Here is a 19,474-nt window from a genome sequence, read left to right as displayed (position 1 = left end):
TTGACTTTAGGTCGATGATGGTCACAATCTTGCACTGATGAGTGGTTAAGGAGCCCGAAACCGATCTGCAAAATTGAGGGTCGACTCTTTCATTTATATTGCTGATTCCATATGCAGGAAATTTTCTGTGAAGATTCCTGCACTGACGTCGGATATAATCCAACGCCGTTCGTGGTGTTATCCAGTGGAGTAATTGTTTTCTGATAGGCGTCAGTCCATTCAACCTACTTTGTAGGTTTATCCGAGACGGGTTTGAATATAAAGTTCATTTCTTTAGATTCAAATGTTCATGTTTTATCGTCAAATGGTTAGTGAATAGTTTTTTCTATTTGACAGATATTTAAAAAAAATCCACTAGAATAGTTAGTAGTACACAGCTGTCAAGCTAAGGAGTCTTTTAAGAATTCTCTCTCTGCCATCTATAGTTACAATCAGTGCCACATCAACTTCTTAAATTATTTATTTTTTGAATTTTTTTGATACTGCAATATAAATTTAGTTTAGTTATTGTGGTATCGTGTCGGTAATTTAGAATTTCAAAGTACATCTAAAGATCTATAACAGGTCTAGGATGCATGTTATATTATATTATATATAAGTATATATATATATATATATATATATATATATATATATATATATATATATATATATATGTTTATGTCTATTGTATAACTGTTAATAATATTTTTAAACAACTATAGTGTATGTTCTAACTTTACTTATATGTATTTTTCACAAGCTTTGTCCACAAGATTTATCCTTAATGACAATAAAGTATATTATTATACTATTAAATAGGTTGGATAAAAAAAATGGATAGTCTTTAAAACGTCACCAGATAATACATAATTATTTTTATATGCAAAATTTCATAAATTCAAGTTACTGACAAAAATTAAATTTTCTTTTCAAAGAGCTAATTTATCAGATCCGGTAATTTTTTGCCTTTTCTACATTTGTATTTATTACACGCTTTATATTAGCTTCACCAGTTTGTATGGATGTATGTATGTATGTTTGTTTGTATTTATGTTTGTTTCTTACTCTCACGCTTGGCATATGTACTGACAGAAAAAAAAATAGTTTTGACAATAAATCGGACTAAAAAGTGAGAAATAAATATAATTTAAAAAACTAAAAAACACGCTTTTAAAGAACATCGAACTAAAAAGTTAAAAATATTTTTTTTAAATAATCTTAAAACAATAACGAACGAAAAATACTAGTATTATTGTGAAAAAAGCGTGGGCGCTTTGTGTCATATTTTTGTATTTTTCGTTCGTTATTGTTTCAAGATTATTTGAAAAAAATTTTTAACTTTTTAGTTCGATGTTCTTTAAAAGCGTGTTTTTTAGTTTCTTTAAACTATATTTATTTTTAAATTTAACATTCCGATTATTTTCTAGATTTGTGGAAGGTAACAATCCTAAATAAAAAGCAATTTCAAATATAAATTTCCTTCAAAAAATAAAAAAAGTATTTAAAAGTATTTAAACAAAAACAGTTTTCACGATATTTCAATTATCTTCGCATCATAGAGAATATATCATTGTAAAATTTATATCAATATCCCCAGCCTTGCTATATTGCTAATTTATTGCTATATATTTATATGCTATATTGCTGTTTTTCATGTTGCATTAGCAATATGATAAACAGCGTCGGCCGCCTCTTTTGATGTTCTTTGTCGCAAGTCACTACTTTAATGGCTCCTTAGCGGTGTCCTCAAAGGGCATAGCGAGTAGAAATATCTCTGTGACTTTGTGGATGAATTGCAGTGCAGCTTACATTCTTGAAATTCTTTCATTCTCAGACAATCCCGAACGTAGTATAATGATAATAATTGTGTACATTATATGTATTATTATTTAATCCTACAAAAGTAACAATTGGCTTATGGTATCTATAATATATGTACCTACATACACAAACTAATCAATGACAGGTTTTATTATCGAATAACCTTTCCTTACATTATCATATTGATATACATGAAATTTAAGTAACAACATAAGCTTTTCCCTAGTTGAATAATAAATAGTTCAACTCAGTATAGTTCTTAGATAATATACTCAATGCTCGATGAAAAACTGAAAGTATTGAAAATAAAATCAAATGTTAGAGTGAAAAAAAAATATTTGAATAATCAAATTTGATTTTTTCAGTTATTCACGTACAGGGAAAATTTATAAATATGACAAGTAAATGATTAATTGGACCCTTCTAAGGTTCTAAGGTTAATCAGTAACTTTTCAAGGTGAAATTTTCAGTTTTTTTTGTATTCAAAAGTAGGTCAATATTCTATGATTCTCCTTATTACTTGAAATTTGTTCAACTTGTTTCTTGGCTGTAGTGTGTATGGAAAAAATTAGCTAACCAATGAATTCTACAACATATCCCTTCATCAACGATTTGATCAAATTAATTTCCCTATGGAAATGACTCTCAGAGTCGATTTATGTAGGTAGGACCTTCAGTACTATTTGCTAAAACAACTGAGAAATATGAGTTAAGATTTATTAATATTTCTTTTATTCCGCTAATGGAAGTAGTTGTTTCAGATTGCCTTATTCAGTCAGAATATGAAGAAAACATTCATGGATAATCTACACATTTTCCCAAAAAGTATGAACTTATTGATATTTTTTCACTACAATTTTTTGCTGTCATAGATGAAGGCGAGTGAGTACCTAAACATGTTTTTCCAAACCTCAAGTTTTAGTTTTAGCTTTAGTCCTTTTTTCAATTTGATTAATGGCCAGCTTGTTTTAGGTATTTCAACTATTAATAATTTGATTAAATGAAGGCGCACCGTCCACGATAATTTTTGCAGAATATTCATAAAATGTTTCATTCAATTTCATGGTTCTGTTGAATTCAGTAGCAATACTTCCAAAAGTGCACCATCGCGTCATCTGCCAGTGAGAGGTATAACTAGTCGTAAAAGGAGAGTTTTGTTAATTGTTCTATTCATTTGATAGATGTCACTAAGTGACATTTTTATCAATTCAACTAGGAAATACCTAAGTCAAGATGAATATAATTTGCTTACTTTATTTTTTGTTGAAGGCTTCTACTATAATATTTTTAGGCAATTTATTTCGAAAAAAGATCTGATGAGAGTATTATAGTATACCAATAGTATATATACTATAAACTATAACAGCGTTAAACTTGTGACAATTCCTCAAATGTTTAGTAAATAATAAGTTAAAGCGTTTTTTGAATTTTGTAATACTGCTCAATTTGAGAATTATATCTAGGTATATAGCCATATTCTTTGTGGTCCATTGGATCCATAAATACTCTATCGTCATAATACATATGTATCTAAGTAAGACCTGCCCATCTGTGAGTTACTTTGTTGGAATAATATTAAACAATTATTATTCTTAATTATTTTACTAAGCATATAAAAAAACAAATGCACAATTATCAAGTAACTGTGTACCTATAAAACATCAAAGAAGTGTTGGTAAATGAATAATATGTCTACACTTGTGTGTGGCCGATGAGTTGAAAAATAAAAAATATGAGAATTGATGCAAAATATGTAATTATTCAGTGAAAAATGAATAAATTGAATTAGGTGATGTATTAATAATAGTGTTTGAATATATATGAAAATTTAATAGTATGCAACTGAATTAACTTATTTTTAGCATATTTTCAACTTTTCCCTAGTATCAAATATTCAATTTGTAATGTTTTCTTGAATGTAAACCTCAACTTTTTAATTTCTCGTTGAATAATTTCACAACCAATAAATACGAGATGGTGCTGCTTGAATAAGAAGAATAGTCGAAATAGTTATGTTCAGTGGCCTAGATTGTTTTTGTTTGAAGGTGATTGACAATGTTTCATAATTAATTTCACTAGTTCGGACTTCCATTGTCTACTATATAAAATTATTTGAAATCCCTGAAACAACTAAAAAAGAATAATTAAAAATGAATAGCTGAAAATAACAATTATATTAAGCAAAATAAACCTGAAATGAAATGAAAGTGAAATAAACTACAAGTTAAAATATAACAATTGAATAAATAAAAACAAAATAAAAATAAAGGAATGAAAAAAGAAAATAAAAATAAAAAGTGTAGAGATTCCAAGTCACGTTAGTTCACGACGTTTCGATTGTTAGTATCTACAATCGTCTTCGGGTGATGACTAGATTGTTTTTCTTTACACAAATTGTACTAAATAATACGATTGTACTCACATACCTATTCCATATGCATATGGATCACCTCAGATAATGATTCCATAGGTCATAAATACTCGAAAACAATGCATGATGCTAATGTTAATAAAGTTTCTTCTTCAAAGATATTTCTTTCTGGATACATTCAAATCTTAATTTGTTACCCATGTGAATATTTTTATTTTTACCACCTCAGGCAACAATCTAAAAAATTCCTAAATAATTCATTTCAGGAGCTCTATTGAATTTCAGAATGCAGCTAGATTTTGAAAATTCAAATTGCATTTTTCATTAATACAATGGATTCGACATATATACATCCATCCATTCTCAACTTCATCATAATATCCCTTAAGAATGGTCGTAGCATCTAATTAAATCTAACAATAGATATGATTGAATTTAATTTATGGCCCAACCTAGTTGGGCTCCAAAAATTGGTAAAGACTCATTTATGTTGTTCCTCTCCACGGAAATCTTTAGTAAAAGGCGAAAGATTTATTCGCACTGAAGAGAAACCAGAGTAACGATCACAGTTATTCGATGGGACTTCTTATGCTCGTATGATTTCGATATGGTGAACAGAAAGTGCTGCCCTCTATCTTATATTGGGCGAATGAATTGTATTTTATTTGAAGGGTGACGAGTCAATTCCTATTTCTTAATCCGCTGTTATGATGTAATACGCAGGCAGCTTCTATGTTTATACATTTTTCCACAATAAAAATTAAGATAATTGTGAAATTATTTGGAAATCCTTATTGTATTTTAAAAAATGCCATTGCATAAAGTTTGTTGAACACTTAAGATCGAAGAGTAACACCAAGTCTAATCACTAATCACAACCTGTACAAAAATCCAACATTCTCTATACCAATGTAAGATAAATTAGCATAAATTGGAAAGGCACCGAGGGTGTTGCCCCACTAATACATATATTATTATTAAATGCTGAATATCTTCAAACGTAAATTTAAAAAAGTACTGGCCGAAGGATACGTACTTTTTCTTTCTCCGTGAATTCGAACTTTTTTGTGGTTAGTGACTTCCGGTACTGACCTTCTCATGCTTCTTCATATATTGCTTTATCTTTGTGATGCTTCAAATTCGGTTTCTGACTCGATGTTTCATAACATTCAAGAATGTAGGTAATCTTTTTTTAACCATTATTTATGTTTGTCATTTTAATTTTGCATTATCATCAGACACAATTTAATTTGTGAACTTGAACTAATCCGATCTATTTATTGTTAATAGGATATGGATGCAATAACATTTTGAATTTGAATATATCCATAGAAGATAAGTACCTACTCGTAAAACAAAAACTTATATAAAGGACATTGTTGCCGATCGTCATTCTTCGACTCATTATTATGTTTTATTCAACTCCTCCTTTTCTCACAGATTAATAGCTTTTTCATCTAAAATAAATATAAAGTAAAAAGCAATTGACTCAGAGATACATCTATCGTAATCAACTGGAATTCAAAAACTGAATTGTCCTTGATTCAGATTGCGCCTACTAATAATAAGGAATTCCTTGTTCCTTTGGTTCTAATGAAATTGCACAAAGCTTAAAGAAAAATCCTCCATCTGGCAACCCTGGCTGAGTTTAACGACACTGCTAGTGTTGGTGACAGTGCTAACTTATTCTTTCCATATTCGATAGAGCGCAGCACTATCGCTTACCTCAATAGATCTCATTTAGGTATAACAAGTATCTGCGAAATTATTGGAATAGTCACTCTGGTTTCTCTTCAGTGCGAATAAATCTTTCGCCTTTTACTAAAGATTTCCGTGGAGAGGAACAACATAAATGAGTCTTAACTAATTTTTGGAGCCCAACTAGGTTGGGCATTTTACTAGATACAAACACAATTTGAAAGATGGTACTATACTTTCTATAACGTATTATCGATTTTTTAGAATAATATAAATAGTACATTGAATAGTTTGAATGAGTATTCCGGTGATCCTTCCGTCTTACGTAGGTACAGTTAGGTATTTAATTATAATATTGCGAGTTCTATCCACTGTTGTAGGTAGGTATCAGTTAATCATATTTTTTAGCATTCTTACAGAATGGGTGTATGGACTTATAAAGGGCTCCCTATAACAGCCTAATAGAGTAGTGGTCAATGTAAACTAACTCAAGTAACGATTTTCGTTGGACTAGAATGTGTTATACTACAGACTTCAAGTGGTGACGTTGAACTTAAATTGAGAATGAAAAAATCATGTCGTTTTCTCAATTGATGGAGTGAGCTGTGACGTCACAAAGATAGGTTAGGTTTTGTCTAATATCTCGATGAGTACCTACGCAAAATATTTATGTGATTGGCATGAGGTTTATAGGTATTTAAATGCTAAGCGGATATTCACAAATTAACAGTTATAATTTCAGAGTCACTTTTTTGGCTTCAGATAATGTGGAAAGTAACAGATTGATTTTTTATACTGTTTTTTTTGGTATACAACCTTCCACAATCTGAAAAATAAAAGCTAAATCAAGATTGATATATTGAAAAGTGTTTCGAATAAAACAGTTTACTGTGGTTTTCAACTTCTCGGTGAATTATGAGTTTGTTGCTGAATTCCTACTTGTCTGAAAACATTTACACACGAATCAACTGGTTAGAAAGGTTCTTTCTGAATAGTTTCCTCAAATTATCCCAGATAGAACTGTAACACTGGCTGCATATCTGGCAGGGATGAACCGAAGACAAAGTAAGAACACTGTAGCCATATTGAGAAAGCATTAACGATATTATTTTATGAAACATGGAAATAGGTATTAATGTTAAAAGTAAAATTGACAGTGAGGAGAAAGAATATATACGTTAACCAAGAATACAGTGGAGTTGAATATGGGAAGGGAATCGGAACTAAAAGTGACAGTAAAACTAGTTTCAACAATTCAAAACCAAATAGATATTAATAGTTAATCCGAGATATAGGTAGACTAACCACTTTTGCACGAAATTCACTAGACATAAAATCACATAATAAATTGCCTCCACAATTGAGGAATATGAACATAAACAAATTTAAATATACAATCAAAAAGGCATTCCTCGAAAGTTGTTTTCATTCCATAAACGAGTTTATGGAATCAAAAATACCTATTCGATACTTGACCGCTTTTCACAGTGATATTCAAGGTTGTTTTATGGAAGAAAAATTAACTTTTCAAATAATTTCATTCATTAAAATAATACACTCCAATGACAAAAACTCCGAAGTTTTATTTATTTTTAGTATTGTGATGTTAAAACATTCCATTTCATCAGGGAACATAATCTTATCCACCCCGCTCGGCCAACTACAAATAAATATATTACATAGATAATGTTCAGGTAGTCAATACAATCTATTCTCTATCTATTACATGCGTTCACAAGATTATTTACAGAAGAAAATTTAAATGAGTATGTATAATATGTGGACAATAGACAAAAGGTAGGTATATGTTATATATTCGCTACGATACAACATATATATGTAGACAATAAACATGACGATTATATTTTGCCTTTATGCTTGTCCTGATATATGTATAGGCAGCCAATGTTACAGCTTAATGCTAGGAACCTTTTAATTTGCTAAAGGGTTTTATTTTCATTCATTCAAAATGATAATTATTCATTTATTTTTAGTTTATATTGTGTCTTTGTATGAGGTAGGATCAAAATTAACAATTATTGAACTTCAACAAAAAATATTAACAAATTTAAAATATGTACCTACTAGAGGGTTTACCATTAGGCATGGTATACGAGTATATATTTCTATCGTGACTTTTCACAAGGTAACATATATAGGTATACATATAACAAGGTATATCTGTATACATATAAAGAAACTATATAGTTAGTAACAACTAAAAGAAAAGTGACAGTTTTAGAGGGAATTTGAAATATGACGACATAATTAATGTAGAAAAATGGAATATCAGTAAAATTGTGGATGTAATATACCTAACCGTATTCTCCTAAATTAAAATGTGTGTATGAAAACATGATTATTTTGCTATGCAGTGCATTTAAGGTAGTCAAATAAATTATCTGCCTATCTATTCACCCTTATTAAGATTAAATATTTTGAAAGTTGTAATACAAATGTTTTTGTCTTTCACTTTTTCATTTTTATACAGATACAAACTGGAACATAAAGCTCTCCCGAAACAAATACTTTCACATGAACATTGAGTCACGTGAAATAACAAATACTTTCGAAACCCCTACTTTTATATGAACAAGTAGTTGTTTCGGTAGGGTTTTTTTTATTCCAGTTTGTGTGAGAGTAACTTATATGCACGATCTACTTATCATTTTGAACTTGATTGCATTCTTTCTTTCTTTAGGAGTTTCCCACAATTTTTGTATTTCTATATGGAGAAGTGAAAACCTAAAGTGTTTTCCTTGAAACTAAAGATATATTCCTTCCAATTTTTTCCACTTTTGTAAGCAGTGAATTTTATAAAAATAGTGAAAAAGTGTTTAATGCATTTTCCAAATAACAGTTGGCTAAAAATATATTTTTCAGTGTTTGCAATTTATTTTTAAGAATCGATTTTACCTTTAGCTAAAACCTTTAACAAAGTCCTTGAATTTTTCTTTCTATTCACATTCGGTTGAATTTTCAACACGCTTATATTAGCTTCACATTGTAGGTTTTTGTTTGTTTATTTGTAACTGACTCCTTGGGACTCGATTTTCACTAACTTTAAACGGAGAGATGTATTTTAAACTTTGTACACTATCAAGAATCGGTGTACAATACAATAATTTCATAAGTTTATCTCATTATCTTGATGTGGATCGCTAGGATTAAAAGATTTCCTCACACAGTCCTTGTGTGAGAGCAAGTGAGACAACCACACTGTCTGTGCATGCGTATATGTTTTATATCAAAACAAATGAGCTTGAAATAGCAAGCCAAACTAAAAAGTGGAAAATAAATAACACGATTTAATAACGAAAAATAATGTAACTAATGACTTTTAATAATCTTGAATTCAGAATAAATCTATTTACGAAAAAATAAATTTTGTTACAAAGAAGCGTGGGGTACCAATCTGGCAAACAGCTCCTAACGAAATATTTATAACAATGGATAAGTATTTAGTACCCCATGATTTTTTACAAGAAAATTAATTTTTTTGTTAATAGATTTATTCTGATTTGAGACTTATTGAAAGTCATTAGTTAAATAAAGCTATAGGACTATGAAAGCCTGTTTTTTTTAGTTTTTCAAACCATTATTTTTTATTCTATTGTATTTTTGAATAAGTATAATTCGATTCCATAATTTATTTTCAAAATTTTTACATTTGTTAGTTTTTGTCACTTATTTAACACTTAATGTTTACTGTTTTTTCTGACTGTCAGTAATATACTACAAAGCGGATCCCAGCTTTTTTATTTGAAGTGACAGAGCAATAGTAACTTTGGGAAAAATTATCAACGTCGAAAAAAAAAAACATAAAATTCTGTCGGCTCTCTGTACATCTGTACGACTGTCTTAAAAAATTGTTGTCAGCGATTCTTTCGAAAAATTGGAGATAACGACCAGGTATAGCATCTCGCTAGATCTTTAATGATTACTCTTTGAAAAAAAAACGAATGTGGGAACTAACTTATTCTTTGTTGATTTTCTCGATTTTTTTTAACTTTGTGTGACAAAAAAGTATATAGAATCGTTTTTGTATCTCTCTGAAGATTGGGCAAAATAGCTACAATTTTTTTATAACTTCGATAGTACAGACACTATCGATGAAAATAGGATAAACGTAATATCATTCATAACTCCGAAACTGCACATATCAAAATTTTTCAAGGAATACAATTCTGTTCGTCCAAAAATAAATCGACTTGGAATTTGCGTCAGGAACTAAAAACTCCAAATATCGAGCCCTCACACAGAACCTGTTTTGTTGACCACAAGACAATTCATAGGTTTTTTGTGAGGAATAAACAGCCAAGGAGTTAATTCTAAGAATATTATTCCACTTACCTATAACACATATAGAACATTTATTGTTTATATTGAAAGGGTGCAGAAAAATTTGAATACAATTTTTCCGTAGATATTATAATTCAGGAATCGCAAAGTTACGAAATATTAAAAATCGAGCAATTGAATTGAATAGTTCAAGGAACACTTTATTGCAAGTATTTTACAAAACCGTAACACTTGTGTTACTACTGTATTGTATTTTTCTCAGGCGTGCTCATACCTACTAGGTATATTTTTAAAGTGGTCATAGACATTATTGGTTTCTAATTATGAAAAAAAAATCATGAAATCGAGTTACTATTAAATCTCTACTATTCAATATGTGATTGAAAAAGCCATCACAACACTTTAATGTAAGATTTACAGTTTACAAGACAGTGATGTTGGGATTTGTTTGGTGTTGGAATTTAACTCCAGTAATATTCAAAGTGTTAGGTACATATTTGAACACACCACTGTTCCGTTTATATGAGGTCTTAGTATTGACACATAAAAATAAAATGTTTCAACCTTTCAAGCTCTTCAACTTCTAAATACAGTGACTCGTTTTTTGTTGAAATAAAGAAGCATTTTATTTCAAAATTACTTCAAGGCCTTCACGACCGTCCGGAAGTAAACACCAGTGCCTTTACACTACTTTGTTGATCAGAGTCTTCAACCTTTCAACCTAAGTTCATAGATGGCGCAACTATATTTCCAGCCAATGCTTACGAATTTATGTTTAGAGACGGTTCTCAAATAGTGCTGCAAAACGAAAAGAAGGCATACTTACCTGGCGTAGGGGTCAACCGTGATCAATAAGGCGGTTCCCCCAGGACGAGGCCTTTCCATTGCACTTCGGTTGGGCTGACACCTGCGATTATCCCTAATGCGGATAACTCGGGCGCGTAATTTTTGGTAGTCGGGACTGCGTACGCGCTGTCCCGGTGTATTTAAAATAAAACATAACTTATTAATAATCTGTGGTTATATACAGCGTGTTGGTTCATACAGGAGGATATGATCTCCACCTACTAACTCTTATCTCCGCAACTGACAATAAATGTAACACACGTCAGTTTTTTTAATATATTTTTATATTTGTAACATCTTTTCAGCGTTGCCACATTTATTTTGGCGAATCTACTTTTATTTTTGCTTGAATCTACTAAAATCTACTAAATATTTTTTCAAAAATACCAAAAATCTACTTTTCAAAAAAAGCTTAAAATAAGAACGGATTTGGAGGTTGGGGATTAATGAAATGGTTAATTGGTTTAATTATTTATTTATTTATTGACTAAACCTAAACATATAAATTTCAAAACGAGCACAACAAAGAAAACGGAACTGACTCTCATCTTATTTTTTAAACAAACATTTTGTTCTTAAAACCAGAAATAAAAGAATTAAATTTCGTCATCTTTATACTTCAGATTTTTATATAAAGTTTTATCGTCCATTAACTTTATCATTCTTACATCGGGTTGAAAATTTGGGCAAGACCCAACATCTCTCAGACCCTCTTTGGCATGAATTAACGCAGAAACGTTTTTGTTATGAAATTTGTTTCGATCGTCGGTTTTGATTCGATTGAATTCGGAGAAAATCCTTTCACATTTTACATTCGACACAGGCAAAGAAAGCATTTGTTTTGCGAATTTGGAAATATTTTCGTATTTAAGTTTATTATTGTTGTCCTTTAAACAGCTTATTTTATGCCAAAATTCTTCAACATTGTAGGAATTATTTATATTGCTGCTACCGCTAGAAAGCAAGTTAGATACATCTAAATCTAGTTTCATTTCCCTGTATTCATTATCAATGTCTTGAATAACTTCTTCTGGTACTATATTCGGAAACTTTGAAAGAAGATTTATGAGACTAGAAAACTCTTGGTATACAACTACCTGAGGATCTAAAAATTGTAGTTCTTTAAACAATTCTTTATCTAAGGGCAATCTAGATTTTAATTGATTACTCAAATTAATAAAAAAAAGCTGACATCGTTTAAAAAAGTCATGAGCAATTGTTTGATTTCCCTGTATTTTATACAGATTTTTTGCAACATTCACTCCTAAGTACATCTCGTTAAGAGGTAAGTAGTGCATTGAGGCATCAGGATCCAAATCAGAGAGATTAGTAGCCTTAACATAAGTACTTTTCATAAAGCAACTTAAAATTGACCTAAAGAAACTCGACATGTCTTTAAAAAATGTGTGAGTAACTGGATAGTCTCCTTGAAAAATGATGTTAAATTTATTAACTATAGGCAAAACAAAATCAAGAAAATAGAAATAGAGTAAAATTAAATTATCATTAAATGAATTATATAAAAACTCACAAGAAACATTTTGCTGTTTGTCTGTCAAGTATTGCCCTTGGAAAAACAGTTTCAAGGGTATCCATTGCTCTAGAATTCTATTTACACAATTGTGTAAAGATAGCCACCTTATGTCATAGTGTCTTAAAATTTTATGTTTTTCTGAAGCAGTAAATTCTTGAAATTCTTGAAATTCTCTTTGGCGCTTGCTTCTCTGGGAAAAGTAATTATAGACATCTTTAACAAGCTGTTCTAATGATCGTGGAAGAACTTTACAAGCATGGCTTACAGCTAATGCTACCGAATGGCAAACGCATTTAACAAATATGCAGTTGGGATTTATTTCACGTATTTTAGCAACAATGCCATTGTTATCTCCAAACATGACATTTGTGGTGTCAGCTGCAAAACCCAATAGTTGATTTTTCATGTTAAGTCCTTTTTCTTCTAAGGCACTGTTAAGTGCATTAAAAAGGTCTAGGGCAGACTCTCCTTGTATATCTACTGTACACAAAAATCTGGTCTTCACACAGGCATTTCTCTCTGAATAAAACTTAATTGCGATGGCAAGAACCTTTTTTGTACTTACGTCGGTACTCTCATCAATGATTACTGAAAAAGTTGAAAGTCCCGACTTCAAATCTTGTATTAATTTTTCTTCAAAGTGTCCTCCTAAAACATTATAGGCTATTGCAGATGATTTTGTTCTTTTACAGGAAAATTTTCTTGCAATCTCTGAGTCAGGAAAAGCATCTTTGATGACATCGCTTAGATGACCCATCACATGAAATGGTACATTATGCTCCACAAGCACAGACACTATTTTAATTTCTGCTTTTTTCATTCCATCCGAAACTGAGCTAGTTTTCAATAATTTATCAATCTAAAAAATAAAACATTATTCTTGCTACTACATATTTTAATTAGACATAAATAAAAACAGACAAACCTTAGAGCTTCCAGTAAATCCAATCATATTCTTCTTATGTTTCGCGGAAGTATTATGTTCTTTTAGAGAAGCCATCCTGGATAAAATTCTAACATTGCATGCTTTGCAATGGGCACTACATCCATCCTGTGCTTTACACAGCCAAGTAGAAAATAATGGGTTCTGTTCCCATTCTGTCCGATAGGATTGCTCATAAGCTCGCTTCATAATTTTCACTTTCACGAAAAAAGCAATTTTACACAGTTGTCACTTGTCGGGGAAATACAACGGTGAAACTATAAAGCATAAGGGGGAATCACCGACAAAAACGCAGGCGAAGCATCCAAATGAATAAAAATATCAAATTAGTTACACGTCTACCAACATAGAAATTAAAGTAAATGCTGGATTCAATTATTTTTTATAGTAATTATATTGTTAATGGCATTTTCACATTATTGAAAGTTATGTATTAAAATCTACCAAAATCTACTGAAGAAAATGTGCCTACTAAAATTTTCTGAAAAAGGGTGCAAATCTACCAAAAAAGTAGAAATCTACTAGATGTGGCAACGCTGCATCTTTTTACAACACAGCTGAAGAATACCCCTCGAAATGTTGAACAGGATGACAAAGATTGGACAAAATTCACATAAAAAGGAATTCTTGTAACTTTCTGATAAGAAAGAAAATAATATTCCATGACTTGTAGAAGAGAGGGCGCCACCAACTTTTTACCAAATGGAAAGGTGTTTTTAAAAAGTTATTTCAATTGACTATTCAAATTCGTTTTATGACAATACAAATAAAATTTTGGAACAAATATACTCAAAACTCACTGAGTAACAATAATTAAGTTTGTTAACGAATTTATTTTTCACATTATGGAATATTCCTCATCATTGAGCTCTGGAATAGACAGCATTCATGTAAGGTATACAGGGCGTTCCAATGAAAACTTGACCCCCCTGTGAATCAGAAATGCACGTGTAATCGAAAATTTCAAAGGACACGTAATTTTTCATTTCTAAGGAGACTAATTCTGATATGGAAATCATACCCTAAACTTCACCCCCCTGATGAACGTTTTATTTAAGAAAACACAGAAAATTCGCTGTCGCTCATTTTTTGAGGAAATCAATAAAAATAATATCAATGGCAATACAATCAACGGATAAAATGACCTCCTTCTAGTTCCATACAGTCTACTTTCGAAAGCGTTCCTTACTTTATTGAAGGTGTCCGGAGTCAGAAATCGGCATTCCCGAACAATTCTTTGTTGCAGGTCTTCTAGATTTGTAGAATTTATTTAATTAGTAGTGAACGTTTTGGAATGGACGACACTGTTAGTTTTTCCGCACTGGTATTGAATCTAGTTGTCGCAGATCAAAAAGTAGATAGTTGTTCACTGTGTTACAGCATGGTTTATTCTACCGAAGGAAGAATAGAAATTGTTGCAACCTATTATTGAAATAATAAATGTGTTAAAGCTGCTGCAAAAATTTATAATATGAATCATTCAGACTACAACGTGAGCCATCAATACGTTAAACAGAAGACCTGCGACAGAGAATTGCTCGGGAATGCCAATTTCTGACTCTGACCAATTTTCTTAATAAAATGAGCGACAGCGAATTTTCTGTTTTTTCTTAAATAAAACGTTCAACATTTGATTTATCAAGTTGATTTCCTCAATAAAGTTACCGACAGCCAATTTTCTGTTTTTTCTTAGATAAAACGTTCAACATTTAATTTATCAATAACGAATGAACCAATTTCGGAAGAATTACAGAAGTAATAGAGGGGACAAGAGACCTTTCAAATGATGTATCACTCTACCCCAATGCCGTTGAAAAAAGTTGGGAGGGTAGTTGCTGACGTGTTTTTTGAAATTTTCAATTATACGTCCGTTTCTGACTTACTGGGGGAGTCAAGTTTTCGTTGGAACGCCTTGTATATTAGATTTCACAAATCCCCACAGTTTACGCGACAGAATTTGCCTAACCGCTGATTTGGATAATTTTCATCAAACCACTTCCGAATGAAGACGTATCTCATCTTGCGAGAAGGTACCTTAGAATAGCCCACTAGATCACCTGATACGATGCCCCTAGAAGTTTTTGAGGAGATACGTGACGTCTTAAGTGTGTACGATACAAAATGCAGTGATGCAGCACTATTTCAACGCTTTCTTATCAAAAATTGCTGAAATGATATATGTTTAAGAATATTTTGTGCGACCTCGATAGTTTCTTACGTTTAAAAGTTAAAAATAGATGAAATTCATTAAATTACAGGATAAAAACCGAATAATCTGCATTACTTGTGACAAAAGTTTATAGCCCTATTTCGATTTTTAAATAAACACAATATGGCGCTACTTCAAATAGAATTTGCCTTGTGAAAGCTAAGAAGTTTTTTATAGGTTGTAGTAAATCTTAATTTGCAACAATGGTGCAATTTACAAATAATGGTCAAAAAATCAAAATTATTTTATGTAGCTGAAATTTTGAGAGTGGACTGAAAATTTAGATATTTTTTAAGGCATTTTGTTGAGAAATATCAGGATTCTTATATTTTGGAAAAATCCAAAATTGACTTCAATTTTGTCGAATATTTTTTTTTTTATACGAATATTCAAAAAAATCCGTATGAAGCTGTATAGAATGAGTCTTGATTCATAAGTTTTATTTTACGAATTCGAAAAATGTTGATGTTTATTTACAAAAACATTCATTTATTTTATACGTTTCCTTTTCTACTTTTCAAAAACATCAACAGTGACTTGAAATGATCACATTCTGACTTTTTTAAATTAGTTGAAGTAGACCGGAAGAAAAATGTTATAAGCGATAACAAGTCTAAATGATATCAACTTCCAACCATACAAAGTGAAGAGATGAAAAAATAAAAAAATTCAACTTTTTTTTCTATAGTAACATAATTTTTGCTGAAAGTGTTTTCGGACATTCTGAGTCATTTCAGAAGAAGGATGAATTGTTCTGAGAAAATCAATAATTTGTAAATATCATCTAGAGATTCTGCTCGAATTCAATAAAACGTAGTGTGACCACAAAAAATCTAATGGGCTCATGTCGGGTGTCCTAGCAGGCCGTCGTATGTTCTAATATTTTGTGCTATCTTTCATTGGCTTTGAACTCATTGGCTTTTTTTCGCGAAATGCTAACCATAAATTCAATAACAATACAGTTTGTTGAACCCAAAAACCCCTATACACAATCTTTTTTTCAACATAATTACCAAGTGCTTGAACCTTCAGTTAACATAAATATCAACTGCACCTTTGCATATCGCCGTTAAGGTCCTTCCAGAGCCGGCCCTAGAGCTTTTGACGCCTCCGGTGAAATAAAAAAAATGCTCAAGCCCTCCATCTACAATTCGGAAATGTAGCAACTTCGTTTTGAATGAATATGTACTTGTTGGTCCATAAAACGTTGAAGGAAAAATAATACATGATTTTGATGTGGACTGAGAATATCTTGATTGGATACTTTTTCTTTCACTAAGAGAAATAAAACTGGCAAGCATTGGTTTATTAAAAAAATTGTTTTGTTCTTCTTTCTTTCTTTAGAAAGTTAATTACTGTAATGATTTACCTCAGTAGGGTTGACATTTTTTCGAAATTAAATTTTCCAATAATTTCTTATCATTGAGTATGTTTATTTCCTTTTTATTTTTCAACATTGTCGAAGTTTTAACCTTTCACGAAACGTTCGAAGCCAATCTTTCCATGGGATCACATTGACCTAGCCTGGATACACAAATTTCCCAAAATCGATATTAATTTTACTCTTTACGAAATAATATGTGGCAAATAAAGTCATTTATTATCGTTATTTTCATTGAGGTTGCGCTGGTCAGAACCTATTTCCGAAGCCCCGATACATTCATGAGGGCGCGCCGGCATTATCAACCAATGATCACTACCCCGTGGGATGAGTTATCCATTGGGCCCGAGAAAAATTATTATTTTTTATAAAGGGTAAGATTGTCTGGCCCTGACCCGACTCAGTCGTGAGGGTGTGCCAGCATTATCAACCAATGACCAATCCCACACCGTATAGTAAGTGATCATTGGGTTCAGGATTCATGTGCGCTACATTTGTCCAAGCCCAATAATACATTATTATTATTTTTTTTACCGTAGTGTGCGCTGGTCAGGCCCTATCCCCCGAAGCCCCGATACATTCGGGAGGGCGCTCCAGCATTATCAACCAATGACCATTCCCCACACCGTGGGGTAAGTGATCATTGGGTCCGAGAATCATGTGCCCTGAGCAAGCGCAGTGAGCCAAAAAAGACAGCCTTCTGCATCTGTGCGGCTAAGATTTCTGCCTTAGTGCGGCAAGCCTGTATGATTTTAAGATTCGAGAGTAGAGAGGACATCATTCTACCAAGGCCTCCAATAATCAGAACAACCATCTTGACAGAATGATCTGGATAGAGTCTGCGGAGTTCGAAGAGAAAACTCGATATTTTATCCGTTTTTCCTTCTCTTTTCTGACGATATTCGTCTCGCCAGGAGCTGAAAACTCCACGACAAATATCGTTTTGCTCTGGTGATCGAGAAGGACTATATCAGACTTATTAGCTTGTATGAGCCTGAGGGTGTGGAAAGAATAGTTCCAATAAATTCGGATTCAATAAATTCGTCAATACCGTAAGAGTGCCGTAGATGGTAATATAGCACTCTTAGGGCCGCGTTATGTCGATGGATATAGGCCGAGACCGCATATGCTGGACATGCTGATAGCAAGTGCATTAGGGTCTCGGGTGTCTCGCGGCAGGCCCTGCACCTTGTGTCAAGAACCCCATCACGCGACTGCGGTAGACTAAGGTGTTGAAGACACCATCCTGGCAAGCCATGATGAACCCCTCAATTTCCGACTACAGCCCACTCGACCTGAGAAAAGCAAACGTCAGGCGCTTTGATGAGCCAAGGTCTCCAATGTTATTGAAGGAGACCTCATGCATTGGTTTATCTTTGTGTTTCCACAAAAGTAACGTAATCTCTGCGGCTTTTATCTGAGCTTTTTGCTGAACAGGTTCCGACTCAGTGACAGAGTTGTGGTCACCTCGTTCAGAGTCGAAAACTATACCGAGTTCATCAGCTGCTCGGGCAGCTGCCTTAAGGAGAAATGCTTCAATTCCTGCTCTCTCATGGTCACATACCATGCAGAGAAGGGGATCCGAACTCCTGACGACTTTACAGGCTGTATCCAGTACCATTCAGTCATGTAGACACTCCAAACTCAAAAGTCCACGGCCTCCCTGTTGTCGGGGGAAGTACAACCGTGGAACGGATGATTTGGGATGCAAACTCCTATAGAGATGCATCATTTTTCGGGTTTTTACGTCAAGTTGATACAGCTCCTCCCGAGTCCACTTCACTACCCCAAACGGGTAGAGTAAGATTGGAACGGCAACCATATTTGTTGCAGCAACTTTGTTCTTCCCCGACAGTTTCGTTGACCAGATCTGTCAAAGTTTGTGCTGATACTTGCCGCGGAGAGAGTTTTTCACTGCTGTTACCTCTTGTAAGTGGCGTTGTTCCACCCCGAGGTAAGTATACGTCTCTCCGGTATCCAGATGGTGTAGGATGCTTCCATCTACGAGCTGCACATCCTCTCCGTAGTCCCCGCATCATCCTCTTTTGAGATGGACCATTGCACATTTGTCTATCCCAAATTTCATATTGATAGCATGCGTGTACTCTTCCACCACCCTCAAGGAATGATGGAGATCCTTCTCTCCAGAGGCATAAAGTTTAAGATCATCCATATAAAATGGATGGGTTTCCCGGTTTCCGGGAGTGTCACAGTTATACCCTTGAGTATTTCTGAGCGCAACGGATGCGCAATAGTGAGATGCAGAAGAGAAGGGGACTGAAATACACCCCTTCTGAAAGTGACCCACCCTGTTTGGACTCTTGCTTGACCAGATGTTATGGTGAAGCGAGTTCGCCAAAGTGGTATCAGTTGTTCAATGCATCTCA

The 19,474-nt window shown here is 32.6% G+C and overlaps 1 protein-coding gene and 3 non-coding genes across 4 annotated transcripts; 2 read left to right on the top strand and 2 right to left on the bottom strand.

Moving 5' to 3' along the window:
• Window positions 1-4,619: 4,619 nt before the first annotated feature.
• On the bottom strand, window positions 4,620-4,734 carry LOC111507330 (U5 spliceosomal RNA). The gene has a single exon (XR_002722376.1). It is a non-coding gene; the product is annotated as a U5 spliceosomal RNA (small nuclear RNA).
• A 1,217-nt stretch (window positions 4,735-5,951) lies between these two features.
• LOC111507331 (U5 spliceosomal RNA) lies at window positions 5,952-6,066 on the top strand. The gene has a single exon (XR_002722377.1). It is a non-coding gene; the product is annotated as a U5 spliceosomal RNA (small nuclear RNA).
• Window positions 6,067-10,992: 4,926 nt separating this feature from the next.
• On the top strand, window positions 10,993-11,156 carry LOC111507329 (U1 spliceosomal RNA). The gene has a single exon (XR_002722375.2). It is a non-coding gene; the product is annotated as a U1 spliceosomal RNA (small nuclear RNA).
• A 251-nt stretch (window positions 11,157-11,407) lies between these two features.
• Window positions 11,408-14,031, bottom strand: LOC111502235 (uncharacterized). The gene is made up of 2 exons (XM_023156250.2): window positions 13,480-14,031; window positions 11,408-13,413 (listed from the first exon to the last, which is right to left on the bottom strand). The coding sequence occupies exons 1-2, from the start codon at window positions 13,684-13,686 to the stop codon at window positions 11,617-11,619; spliced, it is 2,004 nt and encodes a 667-aa protein (XP_023012018.2). The 5' UTR covers window positions 13,687-14,031; the 3' UTR covers window positions 11,408-11,616.
• Between the last annotated feature and the right edge of the window lie 5,443 nt (window positions 14,032-19,474).

Source organism: Leptinotarsa decemlineata, unplaced genomic scaffold, assembly GCF_025532065.1.
Source record: "Leptinotarsa decemlineata unplaced genomic scaffold, Ldec_3_MD MMD2_tig00026354_RagTag_RagTag, whole genome shotgun sequence".
Classification (NCBI taxonomy): domain Eukaryota; kingdom Metazoa; phylum Arthropoda; class Insecta; order Coleoptera; family Chrysomelidae; genus Leptinotarsa; species Leptinotarsa decemlineata.
Note: the sequence above shows the minus strand (reverse complement) of the source record. Positions and strands in the feature narration are given on the sequence as shown.

What these genes read in the sequence shown, in the direction of transcription:
- LOC111502235 (XM_023156250.2), bottom strand. Translation starts at nt 13,686, where the DNA reads ATGAAGCGAGCTTATGAGCAATCCTATCGGACAGAATGGGAACAGAAC. An exon ending in GATTTACTGGAAGCTCTAAG is followed by an intron (nt 13,414 to 13,479) that starts GTTTGTCTGTTT and finishes TTTATTTTTTAG; the next exon opens with ATTGATAAATTATTGAAAAC.